General features: G+C 47.5%; 1 protein-coding gene across 1 annotated transcript; it reads right to left on the bottom strand.

Moving 5' to 3' along the window:
* Positions 1-872: 872 nt before the first annotated feature.
* LOC103995153 (phenylacetaldehyde reductase-like) lies at positions 873-19,474 on the bottom strand. Its single transcript, XM_009415679.3, has 6 exons — positions 19,203-19,474; positions 16,365-16,534; positions 15,384-15,572; positions 14,004-14,166; positions 2,663-2,849; positions 873-1,261 (listed from the first exon to the last, which is right to left on the bottom strand). The coding sequence occupies exons 1-6, from the start codon at positions 19,438-19,440 to the stop codon at positions 1,117-1,119; spliced, it is 1,092 nt and encodes a 363-aa protein (XP_009413954.2). The 5' UTR covers positions 19,441-19,474; the 3' UTR covers positions 873-1,116.
* Between the last annotated feature and the right edge of the window lie 354 nt (positions 19,475-19,828).

Consider the following 19,828-nt stretch of genomic DNA (forward strand, 5'->3'; position numbering starts at 1 on the left):
GATGTGGACGAAGGATGAGCTCACTTTCGAGATAGGCCATAGTATAAACGGAAAGGGACAATTCAAGTAATCTTACCGCTTGTTTTAGACATGAATTTAACCATGGAATGATCAGTCTGCTGACAGAGTGCCTATCGCTAAACGCTCGTAGTCTTTTGTCATGGTGTGCCTGTTGTGCGTGCATTTCATGAACTCCTAAGTCAACCCAGCTTGGGTGTTTTGGAACCAGAAGGAAGAAGCATGTTGCTCCTGCTGAGATATGCCCCATTCTGGAAACACTTCACAAGATATTGAGGAGACAAAAGATGGATGATTATTCAACATTTCCCCTGCTTATTTCAAGTCCGTTCATATGTTTGGATTCACAAGATTTCACTTTGGTCACTGACTCGGGTGCGATCCTTCAAGTCCGTTCATATGTTTTGCAGTCGGAGTAATAGGGTCTTTTTTCTTTTGTTGTCTGAATCAAATGTCAGATGAGTTGGAGGAATACATCAGAAACCAAATTGACTCAAAAAAATTTACTTACTAAAGAGGATTAATCCATTGAACTCACTATTAAGTGACTTATTCTTCATCAAGATATCGAGAGTTTAAAACTTCAATCAGTAGTTTTTTTAATAGCGATCTTAATTATTGGTATCAATGTCCTACAATGAAATCTTATCTTCATCACTTATCTTTTTCTAATAAATTTACAAAATTTTCAAAAATAAGAATAAAATTTATTTTTATTGCTTCAAAGTTCTCTTCTTATTTATGTTTAGATGACATTTTCATTTAGAATGAATAATTGTCCAATCCATTTCTTTGATTTTACTTCTCATCCTCATAGACGTACTTAGTTTGTGTAACATGAGGATGGAACAAGATAACAACTAACCACACTTATATTATATGAAGAACACATTCCAATATAAACTTATAATCTATCACACCAACAACAGGCATGACATCATAATGGAGCACAAATATGTCCTCGTTTCTAAAAAACAAATTGCATGTGCTGAAAAGATCAATTACACGATTATGCAATGCATGATTTACTGCTTCAAAGTTCGACAAGCATCACCATTGATCTGGGATGCAAAATTATTTATTATGCTAATTCAAGTTTTAGAAACTAATAAAGTTCTTCTCCTTCAGGCTCTCGATCGTTTCCTTGATGCTTGTTTCCAGAGGGATGTAGTCGAGGCCCAAGCTTTTAAACTTTTCCTTGGAGACTTTGTATACCGGCACAAAGGGCTTGTCATCTGCACACCTGCCAACGTTATGGTCACAGCTTAGTACACCAAAAGGAGATGGTAGCCACAGAACGTACTAAAATTACAGCTTCCTTTTATAGAATCATTTCTTCAGCCATTAGTGACCGATGAACAAGCAATGGCAAAGACCTCGATACAATGTACATGGCAAGAAGAACAAGCTGGTCATAGCCACTAAATGAATTATACCAGAGGAAAGCTATGCCAGCATTACAGAATGTTACTGACTAATTTATATGGTGCACATTATCAGATATCAATATGATCGGATGTTCAGAAGTTCTAGAACTCTTTCAGTTCAAAACAAAAGTTAAGAACTATGAACTTCGTACAGTAGAACTTAGCAGAACTCAGACGAAGATATGCTTTGAGAACCATTCTCCTTGTGTCTTGCTGTTGTTGGGTCTTATTGCTATTTCATTACTACTATGTTTTTAATTCTAGGAGAGATGGTTATATGTATCACTTAGAATTGCACGGATGACGATAAAGAGAGTGAAAGTAAAGGCAGAAGGATAATAAATAAAATAAAATAAGTAATTGCATCATCCATTGGCCTAATCTAAAGAACAGACATTATAGAAGCACACAACAATGAGACCATGGGGTATGCCTAATCTGGAACTTAGATTTTATATCCTATATACATCAAAATTGCAATTATACAAAATGCCTAATAATAAAACCGTAAGCCGTCGTGTTCCAAACAAAATTATTTGAAATCAGTTATATGGATCTTTTCCTATCATTAAGTCATGTATAAGATAATAATTTTAGATGAATAAAATATCATACAAATCCTTTTTTATTATTACTACTAAGTACTAACATCTTCTTAAGTCGTCCACTAACCCTTTTTCCACCACAACTATTAATTGAGTCATCTTTTCAAACTATAACGTACGTGTTTACTTTGGACATGTTCATCTTAATTTGGATACTCCTCGTTTTATATTTTATCGTAAACACACCTAATTCTCTATGATTGAAGTCATTTTTTTTTTATCCTCCCTAATAATTTTGTATGTTCATCTCAGTTACTAAACTTTTTTTTACATATTCTTGCCAAACAATCCAATACTCAGATTGGTAGCCACAAAACCACCAATGCACCGACCAATTTTAATTATCTAATTTTTATTTTATAAACAATGTCTTCATCAATCTCTCCATGTTGTTCAACAATAGATCCAAGATTTTTTTTATTTTACAATAAAGGCTAAGCACCATTAAAAAATTGCAATACTATGAGAAGCATGAAACTTGAAAGAAAGATCAGTAACCACCGAGCAAACTCTTCAGATATAACGGATAGAATTTTGTCATCAATCAACAAGACTAGTAGACACGGCACTTGGATCACAAGACAAAAAAAGCAACCAAAAATAGTAACTTACTTATCAGGGAGTTGAAAAGAAGGATAAAGTTCATGTATGATCTTCAAAATCTCTGAGTAATGAACAACTCTTTCGACAAGACAGTATCTTCCTGATGCTGAGGGAAGTTCAAAAGCCAGAACATGCGCCATGGCAACATCTTGAACATTTACCCACCCAAAGGTTGCATTAGGAAAGGTGGAGGAACCTAAAGACAAAAAGAACAGATAGCCAAAGTCATAATTCTCTTATACGAACCATTTTCTAGAAAATAATTACCAAGACTTGGAAGAATCAAAACCAATCTAGGATATAGATCTCAACCAAAACATTCAACACTGCACATTGAGACAGCAGGCACTTTAAATACATTGACAGAACATGATCTTGATATGTCGTATTGTTTGGTTGCCAGAAAAATGATAAAGTCAGCATTAACAACATATTCTTCCCATCCTCGACGTAGCCATCAGGCTACACTTGCCTACTCCTAAGCAATAAATATTTAATTTTAAGATTCAGTATCCAAAATCACATCATCACTATAAGTTTGTCTAACAAAAAAAAGAAAAGGCAAAAAGAAAACTTCATTAATAGTTCACACTTAGCAAGTGAAACTTTTCTCATCTATTCCTCCGTATTGAACTCATCAAAAATCTGAACCTTAACAGCATTGAGCTACAACTAATATTTACAATTGGTAGTCAAATAAATATTGTATAACGCCAATGATCTTTTAAAAGATTAATAAATTTTGCACAAAGAACATAATCTCGTAACTTCAATCCTAAACATTAAATTACCCAGTCTAATTGTATTAAAATATGGACAATATAGATATGAACATAATAATCACATGACTTGCTACAATCAAGTTGTCTACAATAAGCAGAGCAAACTAGCAAATGTTAACAGTGAAAATGTTGGGATGCCTCTTAAATACAGCAAACTTAATGTAAGAATTCGGTGTTGTTAAACATGAAGCTGTAACAACTAAGAACAGAATGCAGTGGAAATTGAGAAGAAATTTGAAAAAGGGATGCACTGTAATTAAATGTTGGCCATATCACAAGAATAAAGGAGGCAAACAAAATAGATGTGATAAATCTTGATGCTAAAGCTTCAAGCTGCAAATACCCTTGCAACTTTAATCAACTAAAAGAGAAAAAACAAGATTCTTTCACAGTAGACCAAAACACTCTTTCCCTAAATACACTTGTGTTGGATCATGCCTTAGAATCACATGCATAACACCAATATATAATTCATCATGTAGACAAAATAAACAAATGAGCAATCTATAGATGTATCAAATACTCTTCTTTCTTTCCTTTAAGAAGTGAACCAAAAGGAAGGAAAAGGATGGGATAAAAAGGAAAGGAGAGAAAGGAAGGTACATGCATCTCAAGGTATCATATCCTATACATTGTGATAGGGGTAAAAACAAATAGGACAGAGCGCACTAGATTTGACGTAACACCGCCTGACATCAACCACCCCCAGACGACACATTGCCCCAGGGGAGGGGAGCGAGCATTAACGACGGCATAACGTGCACCCTCGCTCACCGTACCCAGACGACCTCACCATCTGACCCCGCACGACCGGACGAGGCAGGGAAGGGCGACGACCAAGGCTCGCCATACCCTGCGGCGCCTCGACCTTCCACGCAACGCCCACGACGGCAGCGGACACGGTCAGGTGCACGGTCCTGTCTCGGCGGGATGGCGCATCAGGTAGCATCGAGCTCACCTATAAATACCCTTGGGCTCCAAGCGAGCAAGGTAAGCACAAGAAGGCACGATTCCACTCTAAACTCCTCTCCTCATCACTAACTTGACCGTCGGAGGGGTCGGGCCGAACCATCGACCCGACCTGTGTGCAGGTACTTGATCGAGACCGACCCGGCGCCGCGAAGCATCCCCAGCTAACTCCCTGCAATCGACAGCCTCAAGATCCCGGAGGGACGCCGCCCGAGATCCCCGACATCCGGACCCCCGAACCGAGCCGCGACGGCCCCGAGGCCACGGCTTAAAAAAGTTACTTACCGTAACAGATTGGCGCTAGAAGGAGGGCCTCCGAATGTCGAGCGATCAGCGAATCCACCTAGACGAGCCCTCGGCCATCGGGCTCCCCATCCCGGGGGAACACCCCCAGCACGATGAAACCCGTGACGAGCGCCCCGCAGCGACGGCTGAACGCTACTGGCAGTTGTTCAATGATCCAGGCTTATCACCTCCTGACGGCATACCTGTTGGTCCATCGCCCGTGTCCCCCGAGGCCTTCAACGACCTCGCTCATCAAGTCCGGGCCCTGACGAGCATGGTGCAGGCCATCGTCCCGATCGTCTCCCAGCAGACCCCTCCGCACAGGGCTCGACCTTCGCAGCAACCGGAAGCCCTCGTCCACCCTCATGTACCCCTCCCCGAACTCCCAGGCACGCCTCGAAACCCGACAACCCGGCCCGGGAGCCGGGAGGCGGAAGACACGGCCAGCCGCCCCGAGCGCGGAGCTCCGTCTGCCGATTCCACAAACGCCCTACGAGCTCAGCTGCGCCTCGTCAGTCAAAGACTCACCGAAGTACAACAGGAAGTTCGTAAGTCAAAAGAAGAGCTCGGGGTAGACGGACAGCAGGGATCCCCCTTTACCCCCGAGATCCAAGATCAGGCGATCCCGCCACACTTCCGTCTCCCCTCGCTAGACGCATACGACGGCGCCGCGGACCCGGCAGACCATGTGGCCGCTTTCCGCGCTCAGATGGCGCTATACGGGACTTCCGATGCCTTGATGTGCAGAGCGTTCCCAACGACCCTGCGAGGCCCGGCCCGCGCGTGGTACAGCAGTCTGAAGGCCGGGACCGTCGCCTCCTTCGACCAACTCGCTAAGGATTTCGAGCTTAACTTCTTGGCTTATGCCCGACCGAAACCGTCCATGGCACTGCTCCTCGGGCTCAACCAGAAGGAGGACGAGCCCCTCTCCCATTTTGTGAACCGCTTTGCGACGCAAATCCGCGGATTATCGGACGCTCACCCCTCTCTCTTGATGCAGGCATTCATGACGGGCCTGCGACCCTCCAGGTTCTTCTGGTCGCTCGTGGAGCGGCCCCCGGCCGCGATCCCTGAAATGCTTTAGCGTGCCAGTCAGTTCATCGCCGCGGAGACCTGGATGGCTGGGAAGCGGGAGGAGAACAAAAAAGTCAAATCGGAGCCGCCCCGACAACAGCAACCCACCGCCTCCCGGCGAAGGTTGGACAGACCCGACCCGAGGTCTCCTCTTCCCGCCTTGAACTCGTCTCGAACTGAAATATTCCTGCACGAGAAGGGGAAGGGACTACTCAAGGACCCTCACCCGATGAGGAGCCCACGGGAGCTCGCGGACCGCTCGAAGTACTGCCGGTTCCATCGGCAGCACGGGCACGACACCGAGCAGTGCCGCGAGCTGAAGAGGCAAATAGAGGAGCTCATCCTCAGAGGGCACCTCGGCCAGTACCTCCGGCTGAACAAAGAGCAGTCACCTCGCCCGGAGGGCCCCGTCGAGCGACACATCGATGTAATAACCGGGGGTCCCGCATCGGGGGGAGGCTCCACGTCGGGCAGAAAGGCGTATGCCCGAGCCGCTCCCGACGAAGACTCAGGACGCAATCCCGAGCCCGAGATCACCTTCCCAACTGGAGCCGCCGAGCGACCCGACCACGACGACGCCCTGGTGATATCGGCCAGGGTAGCCAACGCACAGGTTAGAAGGATCATGGTCGACACGGGGAGCTCGGCCGATATACTTTACCTCGATGCCTTCCGGAAGCTGGGCTTGGCCGGGGAGAACCTGAGCCCGATGTGCTTAGCGCTCACCGGATTCACGGGAGATTCAATATCGCCCCTGGGGGCCATTACTCTACCCCTGACTCTGGGGACCCCACCGAGGTCGAAGACGATGATGACCACCTTCCTGGTCGTCGACCTTCCCACTGCTTACAACGCCATACTCGGTCGGCCGACCCTCAATAAGGCCAGAGCCGTCGTCTCGACCTACTACCAAACCATGAAGTTCCCGACTCGTGCAGGAGTCGGAGAAGTTACGGGAAGCCCCCGAGTATCCAGGCGGTGCTACCTGACCGCCGTTTCTTTGCACAAAAGGGCCAGGACCGGGCCACCACTGGAAGACCCGCGGGAAGCGAAAAAGCCGGCCCCTCACCCCGAGCCGAGCGGTTCCACCGTTGACATTCCTTTGCGAGAATCTCGTCCAGACCAGACAGTCAAGATCGGGTCAGAACTGCCCGAGCGGGAACAGGAGCAGCTCGTTGGTCTCCTGCGGAAAAACGCCGATGTCTTCGCCTGGTCCCCATCGGACATGACGGGCGTTGACCCAAAGGTCGCAGAGCATCATCTCAACATCCCACCTAACACTCGCCCCGTGAAGCAAAAACCCAGGCGCCAGGCTCCTGACCGACAACGCGCTATACAAGAGGAGGTGGACCGACTCTTAGCAGCTGGCTTCATAGAAAAAGCCAAATATCCACAATGGTTGTCCAATGTAGTCCTCGTGAGAAAACACAATGGAAGCTGGAGGATGTGCGTTGACTACACTGGCCTCAACGATGCATGCCCCAAAGACTGCTACCCCCTCCCAAGAATCGACCAGCTGGTCGACGCCACAGCCGGGCACGCACGCCTCTCTTTCATGGACGCCTATTCGGGATACAACCAGATCAGGATGGCGCCCGAAGACAGAGAGCATACGGCCTTCCTCACCAACCAAGGGGTATACTTCTATAAAGTTATGCCATTCGGGCTAAAAAATGCCGGGGCCACATACCAAAGAACGGTGAACAAGATGTTCGCCCATCAGATCGGGAGGAACATGGAAGTCTACGTAGACGATATGATTGTGAAGAGCCAAAAGGCCGGAACACACCTTGCCGACCTGGCCGAGGCATTCGCCACGCTACGCAGGTTCGGCATGCGGCTCAACCCCACAAAGTGCGCTTTCGGCGTCACCTCCGGCAAATTCCTTGGGTTCATCGTACACGAAAGAGGAATTGACGCCAATCCCGAGAAGGTTCAGGCGATAATCAACATGCAGTCCCCCCGGACGATCAAAGACCTGCAGCGACTTAACGGAAGGCTTGTCGCCCTGTCTCGCTTCCTCGCTCGATCGGGCGATCGCTGCCTCCCATTCTTCAAGGCGCTCAAAAACCCGAAGAACTTCCAATAGACACCAGAATGCGAGGAGGAGGCTTTCGAGCAGGTAAAGCAGCGCCTGGCCGGCCTCCCCCGGCTCGCCTCTGTCTCTCCCGGCGAGAAGCTGGGTCTCTACTTGGAGGCCTCCCCACACGCAGTAAGCTCTGTCTTGATCAAGGAAGACTCCGGTCAACAACTCCCGGTCTACTACGTCAGCCACGTCCTGGGTGGACCCGAGGGGCGTTACCCACCGATAGAAAAACTCGCGCTCGCCTTGGTGCTCTCGGCTCGGAAGTTGCGCCCCTACTTCCAGGCATACACGGTGGAGGTCGTCACCGACCAGCCTCTTCGACAGGTCTTAACCAAATTTGATGTTGCAGGACGGCTCCTTAAATGGGCGGTGGAGCTCGGCGAGCACGATATAAAATACGTGCCCAGGACCGCCATCAAGGCCCAGCCGGTAGCCGACTTCATCGCGGAATTAACCCAGATAGAGGACGGACATATCAAGCGAACCCCCGAGGCTTGGACCCTACACGTGGACGGCTCGGCCAACTCGAGGGGTGCCGGCGCGGGACTGGTTCTCCTCGCCCCTGACGGACGCTCGTTCGAGCGTTCCCTCCGCTTCGGGTTCAGAGCCACCAACAACGAGGCAAAGTACGAGGCACTCCTAGCAGGACTGAGGCTGGCCCTCGAGATGCAAGTGGCCGCAATACACGTCCTCACCGACTCGCAGCTCGTAGCCGAGCAACTCAGCAGAGGATACGATGCTCGGGACGCGACCATGGCAAAATACCTGGCACAAGTAAGGGACCTAACCGCCAAGTTCCCTTACTTTACGTTATCTAACATTCCGAGGGAGAAGAACGAGCGAGCCGACGCGCTAGCTAAGCTGGCATCCAAGCCGACCTCCGAAGCGTGGCCAGAGGTTGAGGAGCTTCCTGCTCGCGCCATTGAAGTGGCGACTACGGCCCCGGGCAGTACGCCGATCACGTGGGTGCAGGAGCTGCTGCGCTTCAAGCGGGATGGAACCCTTCCCCTCGACGAAGCTGCGGCTCGGCGCCTGCGTCGTACGCACGCGTGGTACGCCGAGGAGAGCGGCCGGCTTTACAGACGGTCCTTCACCTATCCCCTCCTGCGGTGCTTGGAGCCTAACGAAGCCCAGGCGGTCCTGGCCGAAACCCACGAGGGGGTTTGCGGCGAACACATTGGCGGGCGGACCTTGGCACACAAAATACTCCGCCAAGGCTATTACTGGCCGACCCTGTGCCGGGATGCGAAAGCTTACGTACAGCGGTGCGGTTCGTGCCAGCAACACGCCCGCGCGCCCCGACAGCCCGCGGTCCCGCTCAGCCCCATCGATTGCGCGTGGCCGTTCGCGCAGTGGGGCTTGGACTTGCTCGGTCCCTTCCCACTAGCTCCCGGGCAGCGGAAGTACATAATCGTAGGAGTAGACTACTTCACAAAGTGGGTTGAGGCCGAGCCGCTGGCGACGATCACGGAACATCAGATGGAGAAGTTCGTGTGGAAAAACCTAGTCACCCAGTTCGGGTTGCCCAAGGCCATCATTACAGACAACGGACCTCAGTTCGCCGGCTGAAGATTCCGTGAGTTCTGTGCCGGTCACGGCATCCAGCTAAGGTTCAATTCGGTGGCCCACCCTCAGATGAACGGGCTGGCAGAAGTAACCAATCGATCCATCTTGGACGGACTCAAAAGAAGAGTGTCCGCGGCCCGATCGGCCTGGACGGACGAGCTCCCCAGCGTGCTATGGTCGCTGCGCACCACGCCCAAGGCCACGACCGGAGAGTCCCCGTACAGCTTGACGTTCGGGACCGAAGCTGTCTTGCCACCCGAAATGACTGTCGCCACCCTTCGGACAAGGAACTATGACGAGGAAGTCTCGAACGAGGGGCTTCGTGCCAGCCTCGACGTGCTCGAGGAGCGACGCGCCGAAGCGCACCTAAAAGCCCTCTCTTACCAGAGAGCCGTCGCAAGGGTCTACAATAGAAAGGTACGACCCCGACCAATCAGGTTAGGCGATCTAGTCCTGCGAAAGGCCGAGGTCAGTGACCCGACCCGAGCGAGGGGGAAGCTGGCCCCCAAGTGGGAGGGACCTTATCGGGTCACCGAAATCGTCCGACCAGGTACTTATCGGCTCGTGACGATGAACGGCTCTCCCTTGCCGAGAACCTGGAATGTCTGGAACCTTAAGAAGTTCTTTGTCTGAAGTAAAGAAACCTTCCTCAGAGGAAGCATCCCGCCCGGATGGGAAGAAGGCAGTAGTCGAAAGAAGAAAGAGTTTCCTTTTGCATGGAAGGCAAGCCCACCTACAAGACTCGACTTACAAAAATCAAGGAGTTTTTCGTTTGAAAAGAGAAGCCTTTTATTGAAGAAAACAAGTCAACTTACAGGGCTCGACTCACAAAAACAGACCAGCAAAAACAAAGTACAAGGACCCCCCTTTTCTCGCCAGGCGGCTCAGAGCTCCTCCAGGGGATCATCGAAAGGGACCTCCTCGGGCATGTCCACCTCTTGGTCCTCGGGGTGAGGGGCGAAGGGATTCTCCTCCACCTCGAGGCCGGGGTGGCGAGCGCGGAAGCGGGACGTGGCGATTCGGTATCCATATTCGAAGGATACCCGTCCCGTCCGCGTCAGCCCGAGCTCGAACCCCTCCGACCTCTTGTATGCCTCGAGGAGCTCCTTATCTTTGGCTGGTCGAAGTCGGGCCTCCTCCGCCAACGCCTCCGAGGCCGTTCTGGCCTCAGCCTTCGTCTCCTCCAGCTTCTTGCCAAGGGCGCTCGCCTCTGCCTTCACCAGACGGAGCTCGGTCCGCTCCACCCTTATCGTCTTCTGGAGCCCCTCATTCGCCTTCTGCGAGGCCTCGAGCTCCGACCGAAGGCGCGCCACCTCCGCTTCAAGATCCGCCGCCCGCTGCTCGGCAGCCGCCACGGCCTCCGGACCGCCCCCGGCCCGAACCTCCTCGACCTGGCGATGGAGCTCCGCGTTGCGGTTGATGAGGCCCCCAATGACGCGGCCGGCGTCGCGCACCCTGTCCATCAGGGCCGTAGCGTAATGAAGCACCTGCGATTAAAAAGAATGAGTTAAAAAGGGGGGGCAGCGTCAGGCAAACAAGACGGGCCAAAACAAAGACAGAAGTACTTACCCAGATCAAGGACTGGGCGGACTTGTTAAGCAACGCCTCCGAGGGCAGCACATACAAATCCCGAGCCATGTCAGGATGAAGCGCACCTCGGAGGAACGTCGCAGTAGGATCCCCTCCGGCCCACACCCTGTCCCCTCGGGACAAACCGCCCCAGCGGGCGACTAGGGGGTCGCTGGGTCTCCCGGGTGGGGCCTCCCCCACCAGTCGAGTCAAGAACGGCTCCCCGTCCCCGGCTGGTAGCCGACACAAATCACGTACGGAGGTCGGCCGCGGATCCTTCCCAGCAACACGCCGGCTAGGCCCTGCCTCGCCCCGGCGGGGACCTTCCTCGGTCCCCTTTGATGGTCCCACCTTCGCCTTCTTCCGAGGGCGCCCGACCTCGACCTCTAGGGGTGCGTCCTTCGTGCCAAGCTGCAAGTCGGCCGGCAACGCTGGAAGGGAAGACTGCGAGTCTGCCGGAGGTGCCGAAGGGAGGGCCGGCGGCACGTCGCTTCCGAGAAGTGACCGGAGGTTCACCATTTCTGCAAAGGGTGAGAAAAGCGTCAGCAGCAAGGAAGGGCCGCACGAACACCCGAACCAAACGACAACTAACGTACCCAGAGGCATCGGGCTGAGGCCCGCCTCGACCAGCCACTCCTCGGTCATGTTCCGGAGGGCCTGTGACCTGGGAAGAATCTCCCTGAGCCGCCCCAGGTCGAGACGCTCTGCCTCGCCCAAACTTGGGGTGGTATTGTCGATCGCCCTCGCGGACCAACGAACTCCGAAACCCCAGTCCTGCGCGCAGCTGACGTAAAAGAATCTCCCCTTCCACCCTTTATTATTAGAAGGGGCACCCCCAACTCGGAAACCCTTTCGGGCGGATAAGAAATAACCCCCCGAACCCTTGGTAAGGCGATAACAGGAGAGGAAAAGATGGAGGGTGGGGGCAATACCGGCATAGTGGCATTCACCCAAGAACACCACCAAGTAACGCTAGGAGTTCGGCGCCACTTGGGGTGGTGAAATCCGCCAGAAAGACAAGCAGGCCACAATAAGGGGATGCAGGGGGAAGCGCAGACCCGCCTCCAGGGCGTCTAAGGTTAGGGCGAAGCCCTTCGGGACCGGGTCATACACCCGTTGTCCCGGCTCAGGAGCACCTAGAACGTAGTCCCCCGGGATGCCATAGCGCTCCCGGAGTCCAACCAGCGACGACTCACTCACAGAGGAGTCCTGATCATGCGGCCACATCAAGGCCTCAAGAGCCCGTGCAACCTCCCCGTCAGAAGACTCAACAAGGGGCGGGAGAGGACTCCCCTCCCTAGCTCCGGAGGAATGGACAGAAGAGGAGGAGGGAGAGGGCACCATCCTAACTGACCTTAACAGAGGAAGGTGCTACAGGAGAGTGGAGCGACGCTGGAGGCGAGGAGGACGACCGGAGGAGAGACGGCGAGACTAGAAGAAAAGAACTCAGCAGCGAGGGATGGAGGTGAAGCCAAGCGCCCGCTATTTGAAGGGGACATCCCGCCAGAACCAGCGCCCCTTCGCCTCTAGCGAGGTGGGCGGCAGTCCACTCACGCGCGCACGTAACCGTCGCGCCGCATCGGAAAACACCCAAAGACGCCCCGCCTTAATGAGGGCCTGACGTGGCGACCCCGCCAAAACGGCAGCGTCCAGACGCCTCGAGCCCGGCGCCCTAAAGGCGTGCGGCGGAAGCAATCAGCTTCCCCACAGGAGGTAAATTGAATGCGCAGCTCACTGACCCTCTTCACCGTTGAACCGGAGAGCATGCCTCCCGAGACCACACCTGCGCGGTAACCCGCCTGCGTCGTGCTCCTCGGCCTTCGGTTGCACGCCTCCCGAGACCATACCTGCGCGGTAACCCGCCTGCGTCGTGTTCCTCGGCCCCTGTCGGCTCCGTGACCACCGAGCTCGACTCCGCCCAACCGGCCCATCGACGACGCGCCCCTCGGATCCGCGCGGCCAATTCGCCAAGAGACGGCAGCCATGCATCGAACCCCCTACATGCAAAAACCGACGCATAGCTCCTTTCGGGGGGGAATATGATAGGGGTAAAAACAAATAGGACAGAGCGCACTAGATTTGACGTAACACCGCCTGACGTCAACCACCCCCAGACGACACATTGCCCCAGGGGAGGGGAGCGAGCATTAACGACGGCATAACGTGCACCCTAGCTCACCGTACCCAGACGACCTCACCATCTGACCCCGCACGACCGGACGAGGCAGGGAAGGGCGACGACCAAGGCTCGCCATACCCTGCGGCGCCTCGACCTTCCACGCAACGCCCACGACGGCAGCGGACACGGTCAGGTGCACGGCCCTGTCTCGGCGGGATGGCGTATCAGGTAGCATCGAGCTCACCTATAAATACCCTTGGGCTCCAAGCGAGCAAGGTAAGCACAAGAAGGCACGATTCCACTCTAAACTCCTCTCCTCATCACTAACTTGACCGTCGGAGGGGTCGGGCCGAACCACCGACCCGACCTGTGTGCAGGTACTTGATCGAGACCGACCCGGCGCCGCGAAGCATCCCCAGCTAACTCCCTGCAATCGACAGCCTCAAGATCCCGGAGGGACGCCGCCCGAGATCCCCGACATCCGGACCCCCGAACCGAGCCGCAACGGCCCCGAGGCCACGGCTTAAAAAAGTTACTTACCGTAACACATTGCATTGATGACCTTTGATTTGTGACAGATATATTACATATATATTCAAGAAGAATTCATAGTATAAGAATCGTCAGATCTATTTGGCCAAATGAGAATATCATCATCAATTTGTACAGTTATCTGGCAGCTAGAACGGAATGATGCTAATGGGCAAACAGAAACCAAGGCCTCAATATCTAACAGAGACAGCATGAAATCACTTGATAACCAGCCATCTAGTCATTTACAACAATATCATTTGCGATTTAGAAGTTGTCAGGATATTAGAAAACTTCATTTGAGACTGACAAATTGCAGAGTAAAAGTTCCACACTAGGATCAGATTTGAAACAAATTAAGCTTCATACCATTTATTAGGTTCAGGATTGCAGCAGAACTTGTGTTAAGTGTTGACTGCAGAAGAGGACCTGTGACCATTCCTGGATTTATCGTGACTATATCTATGCCATTCTCTTTAGAAAACTTCCAAGCAGCTTCCTCTGCCAAAGTCTTCGAGAGTACATACCATTGCTGGGGTAATATGAGAGATCTTAGAAAACATGCATAATAAAAAGTTGAATTTTTTTATTGAAGGCATCTATAAAGAAAAAAGATTTGAGATGTAATAAACTTAAATCCAAAGAAAATAACTAATAACAAACAAATAGAAGGTGCAACAATACAGACACGGACATTGTTGGATTTTTTTTTTTTTTTTGACATGGACATTGTTATTTATGGCAATTCCAGTCGAAATATAAATATGAATAGATTAGAGACTTACTGGGAAGTTTTAAGTAGTCCATGTATTGTCACTTCACTAAACGCACCATATTGCAGACTTCAGAGTCCAATTATTTTTTGAGGCAATATGTTTGGCCAAATTAGTAAATCACAATACTAAAAACCTGAGTACAATCAGTACTAGATACTATGATGATTTAATATCTTTTTATTTCTTTCTCATTCCCAACCCAGAGAATCCACTGCCAAGGCTGAAACAGTCTGCTTTCAGCACCACATGGACCACAACCAGAGTACTGCTATATTACACTGCTATACATAAGTATTTAGGTGTTCCTTCTTGCCAGACTATCATCCAGATAGAATGGGTTTTATTAGTTGGTATTCATTATTTTCTTTTAGTGATAATTTACATGCAGGACTGATCTTATCCTAGGATGCTACAATCCCTTCCAAGCTGAAAAAAAGCCTACAAGGTGGTCCAATCTCTTTCAAACTAATGCCAAACCATCATCTTCACACTTGAATGGGACATAAAATCTCAGCCAGGAGAAATCAAGCATTATCTTGAAGACCAATTTAAGATTGTATTATACGACTTTCAGCCTAGCTAGCATGGCCATGACAATCGGTCTTCAGTTATTATAACCCACATATAGCAGTCTTCATAACTTTAACAGTATGGTTCTCCAAAATCATCCAAGTGACTGTATATTGTATTCAGAAGGTTACTAGATAAACTAGTCTCACAACCTTCGCATAATATTGTGTATATTATCTGGTGTGTTGCAAATACATGACAGAAAGGTTTTCTAAAATAAAGGAATCTTTAGACATTAAATTAGCATTTTACAAAGGTTATGGCCATGATGTGCGGTACCTTACGATAAAATAATATAGGGAGCACTGAAATAGAATATAGATACATTAAAACCTATGACATGATTGCAGTTGAAAAGATAATACACAAACAATAAAACTATCCAGTACGTACTGTCAGATACCTTTTGCTGCTCGCAAACCTCGGGACTTGAAAACCATGTCTCATCAACAACTACATCAGGAGTTCGTGGTTTACTATTGTATGCAACAGCAGCCATTGATGATGTCACCACTACCTTTTTCACAGATGAATTCTTACAGGATGCCAAAACATTGAGTGTGCCCTTCACTGCAGGCTCAATTAACTCAGCCTAAAATTTTAGTAAATAAATCAGATAAAGCTTGACATCATTTGCAAATTAGATCAAGAACCCCATGGTCAGATATGAGATAAAAGAGACAATGATAGACATGAAAAGCAAGCAATGTCCTCTTGATAAGCAACATCTAATAGCAGATACTCCAAAACCATTGTATCATGTTACAGAGAATCAACAACAACTATTTCTTTGGTGGAACTCTTTGTGGGTCTTATGGTTTTGTAATAACAGCTGATAGAAATAGAAAGCAATAAAATTATGAAAACAGTCCTTTCTATATGCTTTTACTGAGTTTTCAAGGCAAAAATAACCCAAAAATATTGCATTTTACATGGGGCAAGTTACTAATCACACAGTTTACAAAGAAACGAACTCATTTATGTAAAATGGATGGTGAAGGGCCATTGGATGACCCTCATGTTCCATGCCATTACCAAACAGATTTACACTGGGATACCTTCATGCTTCGTTGCTGTTACCTAACAGACGCTGTACTGGCATTTCAACTAGATATCATCTATTAGGTATAACCTTGTTTGATAAGAAAACAGAAAAAGGAAAGGGATATTCCAAAACTTTTATAACTGCCTTAATATGTAAGTGTTGCATTTAGGGACAAACTCAGAAAGCAAGGTTCAAAGAGACAATGTAAGTGAATGAGCGTAATTATATGTGCATAAATAATAGAGTTGTGAAATTAAAGAAACTTGTCAAAAATTAAACAATATAGTAACATTGACAGGTTGGTTTGGCAGTAGAGAACTAGAGATCATAAATGTAAACCTGTGGATTTGTGACTGCATGATAAAAAGGAGATGCAGTGTGAAAAACACCATCACAACCCTCAACCACAGCATCATAGGACCCCTCTTCTAATAAGTTGGCTTTAAACAAAAGCAACCTCTCGGTGGCTCCCTCCAGAGCACGCAAGTGCTGAGTCTTCTTTGGATCAGCTGACAAGAATGATTTCAAAATATTGAAAAGAAAACAAAAAATTAAGATACAGAGGAAGTATACAAATATATAATCTTATATCATCAATATAATTATTATATGAAGGGTTTCAACATGATTTAAGTCATCAATATTAAAGGAAGATCAGATTACAGTCAGGGTAATTTAGGTTTCTTCCTACAAGATATATCTAATAAACCTGGTGTTTTAGGCAAAGGCAATGGAATGTAAAGCAATAGGAAAACAGAGTAGGATCATTTGCATGCATATTTACAATAGAAGAATCTTTCAAGGAAAGAAACATCGAGCAGTAAAATATCACGTAAATCAGTTTTACATGGATTGATGCATTGAGCAGGAAAATACTGCATAACTACTACTCTTATTTATGCAAACTGTAGTCAATTGAAAAATATTAAATAAGTACAATCTTTGAAACACGCATCTAAATTTTAAGCTCATTAAACAGAAATGGTAATCATTAGCACATTCAGGATTGTTACTTCTTTTCATTTTTAATAATCGGATACTCCGCCAAAGGATGATTACCTTCAATATTATGCTCTGTTTTTTAATTTTGAAAGTTACACACACCACAAACAGAAATCATTTTGGATATACTCCAAGACGAGTTTCATATTTGCACAACTTAGTAGCGAGCAAACCTTTCATAACTTCATATTTTTCATGCCTTTTCAGTGTATCATTTTACAAGGTCATAAATTCTCCCACCTGGGAAACTTTCCCAGATAACAACTTTCAAGTGTACACATGCAATACTAGACTTGAAATTCATAATGTGCATATGTGCAAAAAAGATTCTTTCAGAGCATATAAAAAGTAACTTGTGAGGCTTAATGACCAATTTGATAATCAGGTGACAATTCAAATCATGATGCAGATGTGTGACTCACACAAGATATAGAAACAAATATATTATTAGGTGCTAAAAAGAAATATAAAATCAATTTTAGATAGGCAAATATCTTGTTTCAATCAGATAAGATCATATGGAATAATATTATTATTCACCCAGGAAGCTGTTTAAGTATTAAGTTACGGATAAAGGTTAATGTGATTGAACTATAGCACAGGTCATAATTTAGAATATTTAATGATACTTGAGTTCATATGTGATTGCTTTTTCACATTTATATGGTACAAATAAGCAAACACATAGGCATATGCATTTGCATTTCTACATAATCCGGAAGTACAGCATAACCATTTATTAGGGCCACATAGGCCTTGTTCAGCACTGTCAGATGAAGATGCAGATCATGGGGTCTACATCAGACAACTTAGACTAATTTGTTGAATGATATCTAATCTTAGTTAAATAAGAATATTTACCCAAATTAGGCTTCTGCTATGATTGAAAATAATTAACTAACTCACCATGTAAATCTATTACCACAAACTAAAACAAATAACAATAACAAGTTAAACTTAATCATATAAAAAATCCATCACACATGTTGATAGCACATGCCTCTCATCATGATTTTGTTCCAAATTCCACTATCTAGCTCTCCTACTATTGCTCTAATTTACCCAAATTCCATACATAAATTAACTAAATTAGTAAGATTGGTAAAAGAATAATAACAATGTTTTTTATGAATATTAACAATTCAAAAAGTTGCTTTGACATGAACTTAAAGGTTATAAAAAGTTGGTTCGACATGAACCAAAAGGTTATAAAAGCCCATCATACAGTTGTGTGATCATAAGAGTGAACTATGGGGAACATCATAATCCTTCCTCTTGTTTATTTAGGTCATCCTCTCTCTGTCCTACATGAAAAAGGGACCAAACCTTTTTGAACTTGCTAGAGACTACCTCAACTACAGCTCACTGTGTGCATTTTTCAACTCAATCCCATTTAGCCACGTCTTGATCAGAACGCGAGCAAAATGCAAGCATGACCCTTTCATTTTACAAGTTGAGTTGGGCCCCTTAATTGGCTGACCAGTTGATACCCCTTACCAATTGAGACATAACAACAGATCAGTGGCTGATTAGAAGTGGCATGAGGTTATCGATGCTCATCCAGTGGCCGAAGCCACGACATCTCATGGGACAAAACTAGTATAAATAATATGCATGGACATAAGAATGATTCACGGCTACGAGTTCGGTCTTGGGCTTTGACGAGGTGGAAATTATGAGACCACAAGGAGGATTGAGTTTATAAAGATCGAGGAGTCTAATACTGTAACTAAAAACAACAATTTTGGCAAGTGGTTCAACTCATAAAGTTAAATAGTAATTATCGCATCGGTTGGGATCGACATAAAACCCCATGATGTCAAAAGGAGCTAAGAAGGTTAGGTTACAAGATCCAAAAACAACAACAGTGCACAAATTCTAATTCAAGAAAAGAAGATGTATACCGACTTATGTGTCACGCGACCCTAAACCCCTAATATTATCAAGAAACGGAAAGGTTTCCCTTCTGCATCTGATCGGGGCCGAGACACGCAACATCCTGAATAAATAACATAGGTTTCCCACTCCTTTGTTCTTAGGATTCGAGCTCACGCAATCATCCTGTACGATTGCAAAAGGTCCGAAAACATTTAGAAGGGAAGAGATCCAAACGATGGAGGGTGTGTTAGATGAGTCGAGTGTACTCTTCAGAAGAATACCGAGTTTGGCACGAACCAGGGTCACGAACGGAGGCGCGGACGGTGTAGCCGCGCTGGAGGAGGAGCTTCACAAGCCACGAGGCGATGAAGCCGGACGCGCCCGTGACACACACCACCTTCCCGCCGCCGCTCATCGTGACTACAGCTCTCGCTCGGCCGGTCGCTGTTTTAGTGGAAGAACAGGCAAATGATCGCAGTGGACCGTTGAGATGGCCGCTCCTCTGCGGCATAAATACGGCGACAGGGCGGAACATATTTACCAGACGGCCAACTACTTCCACTCGTTCTAACATCACATCACTTTACGAATTACGACACTTTCAATGTTATATGGTACATATATTAGATATTTTTTTAATATATTTCAAGATATAAAATTATAGGATGATGGAGGAGGCAGACTGATTTGAGTAGATAAATAGAAGGCAACAGAGTTATTGATGTGTTCTCAGCTCTTAATTAGGTAGTGGAAATATCTTTTTCATTTATTATGATAGCAAACGCAGAATTGTAGGGTAAAACAAAGTTGCTTTGCTAGTTGGAATATATGTCTTATGAGCTATTATGAGAATTAAACATTAGAATTGTACATTATGTGTGACACTAATCTTTCCCAACCCGTAGCTTTTTATATAATTATCT

The sequence above is a fragment of the Musa acuminata genome, chromosome BXJ3-8 (genome assembly GCF_036884655.1).
Source record: "Musa acuminata AAA Group cultivar baxijiao chromosome BXJ3-8, Cavendish_Baxijiao_AAA, whole genome shotgun sequence".
In the NCBI taxonomy this organism is placed as follows: Eukaryota; Viridiplantae; Streptophyta; class Magnoliopsida; order Zingiberales; family Musaceae; genus Musa; species Musa acuminata.

What these genes read in the sequence shown, in the direction of transcription:
- LOC103995153 (XM_009415679.3), bottom strand. Translation starts at nt 19,440, where the DNA reads ATGTTCCGCCCTGTCGCCGTATTTATGCCGCAGAGGAGCGGCCATCTC. An exon ending in AGGTTTGCGAGCAGCAAAAG is followed by an intron (nt 14,167 to 15,383) that starts GTATCTGACAGT and finishes ATATTACCCCAG; the next exon opens with CAATGGTATGTACTCTCGAA. An exon ending in TCTTTTCAACTCCCTGATAA is followed by an intron (nt 1,262 to 2,662) that starts GTAAGTTACTAT and finishes TAACGTTGGCAG; the next exon opens with GTGTGCAGATGACAAGCCCT.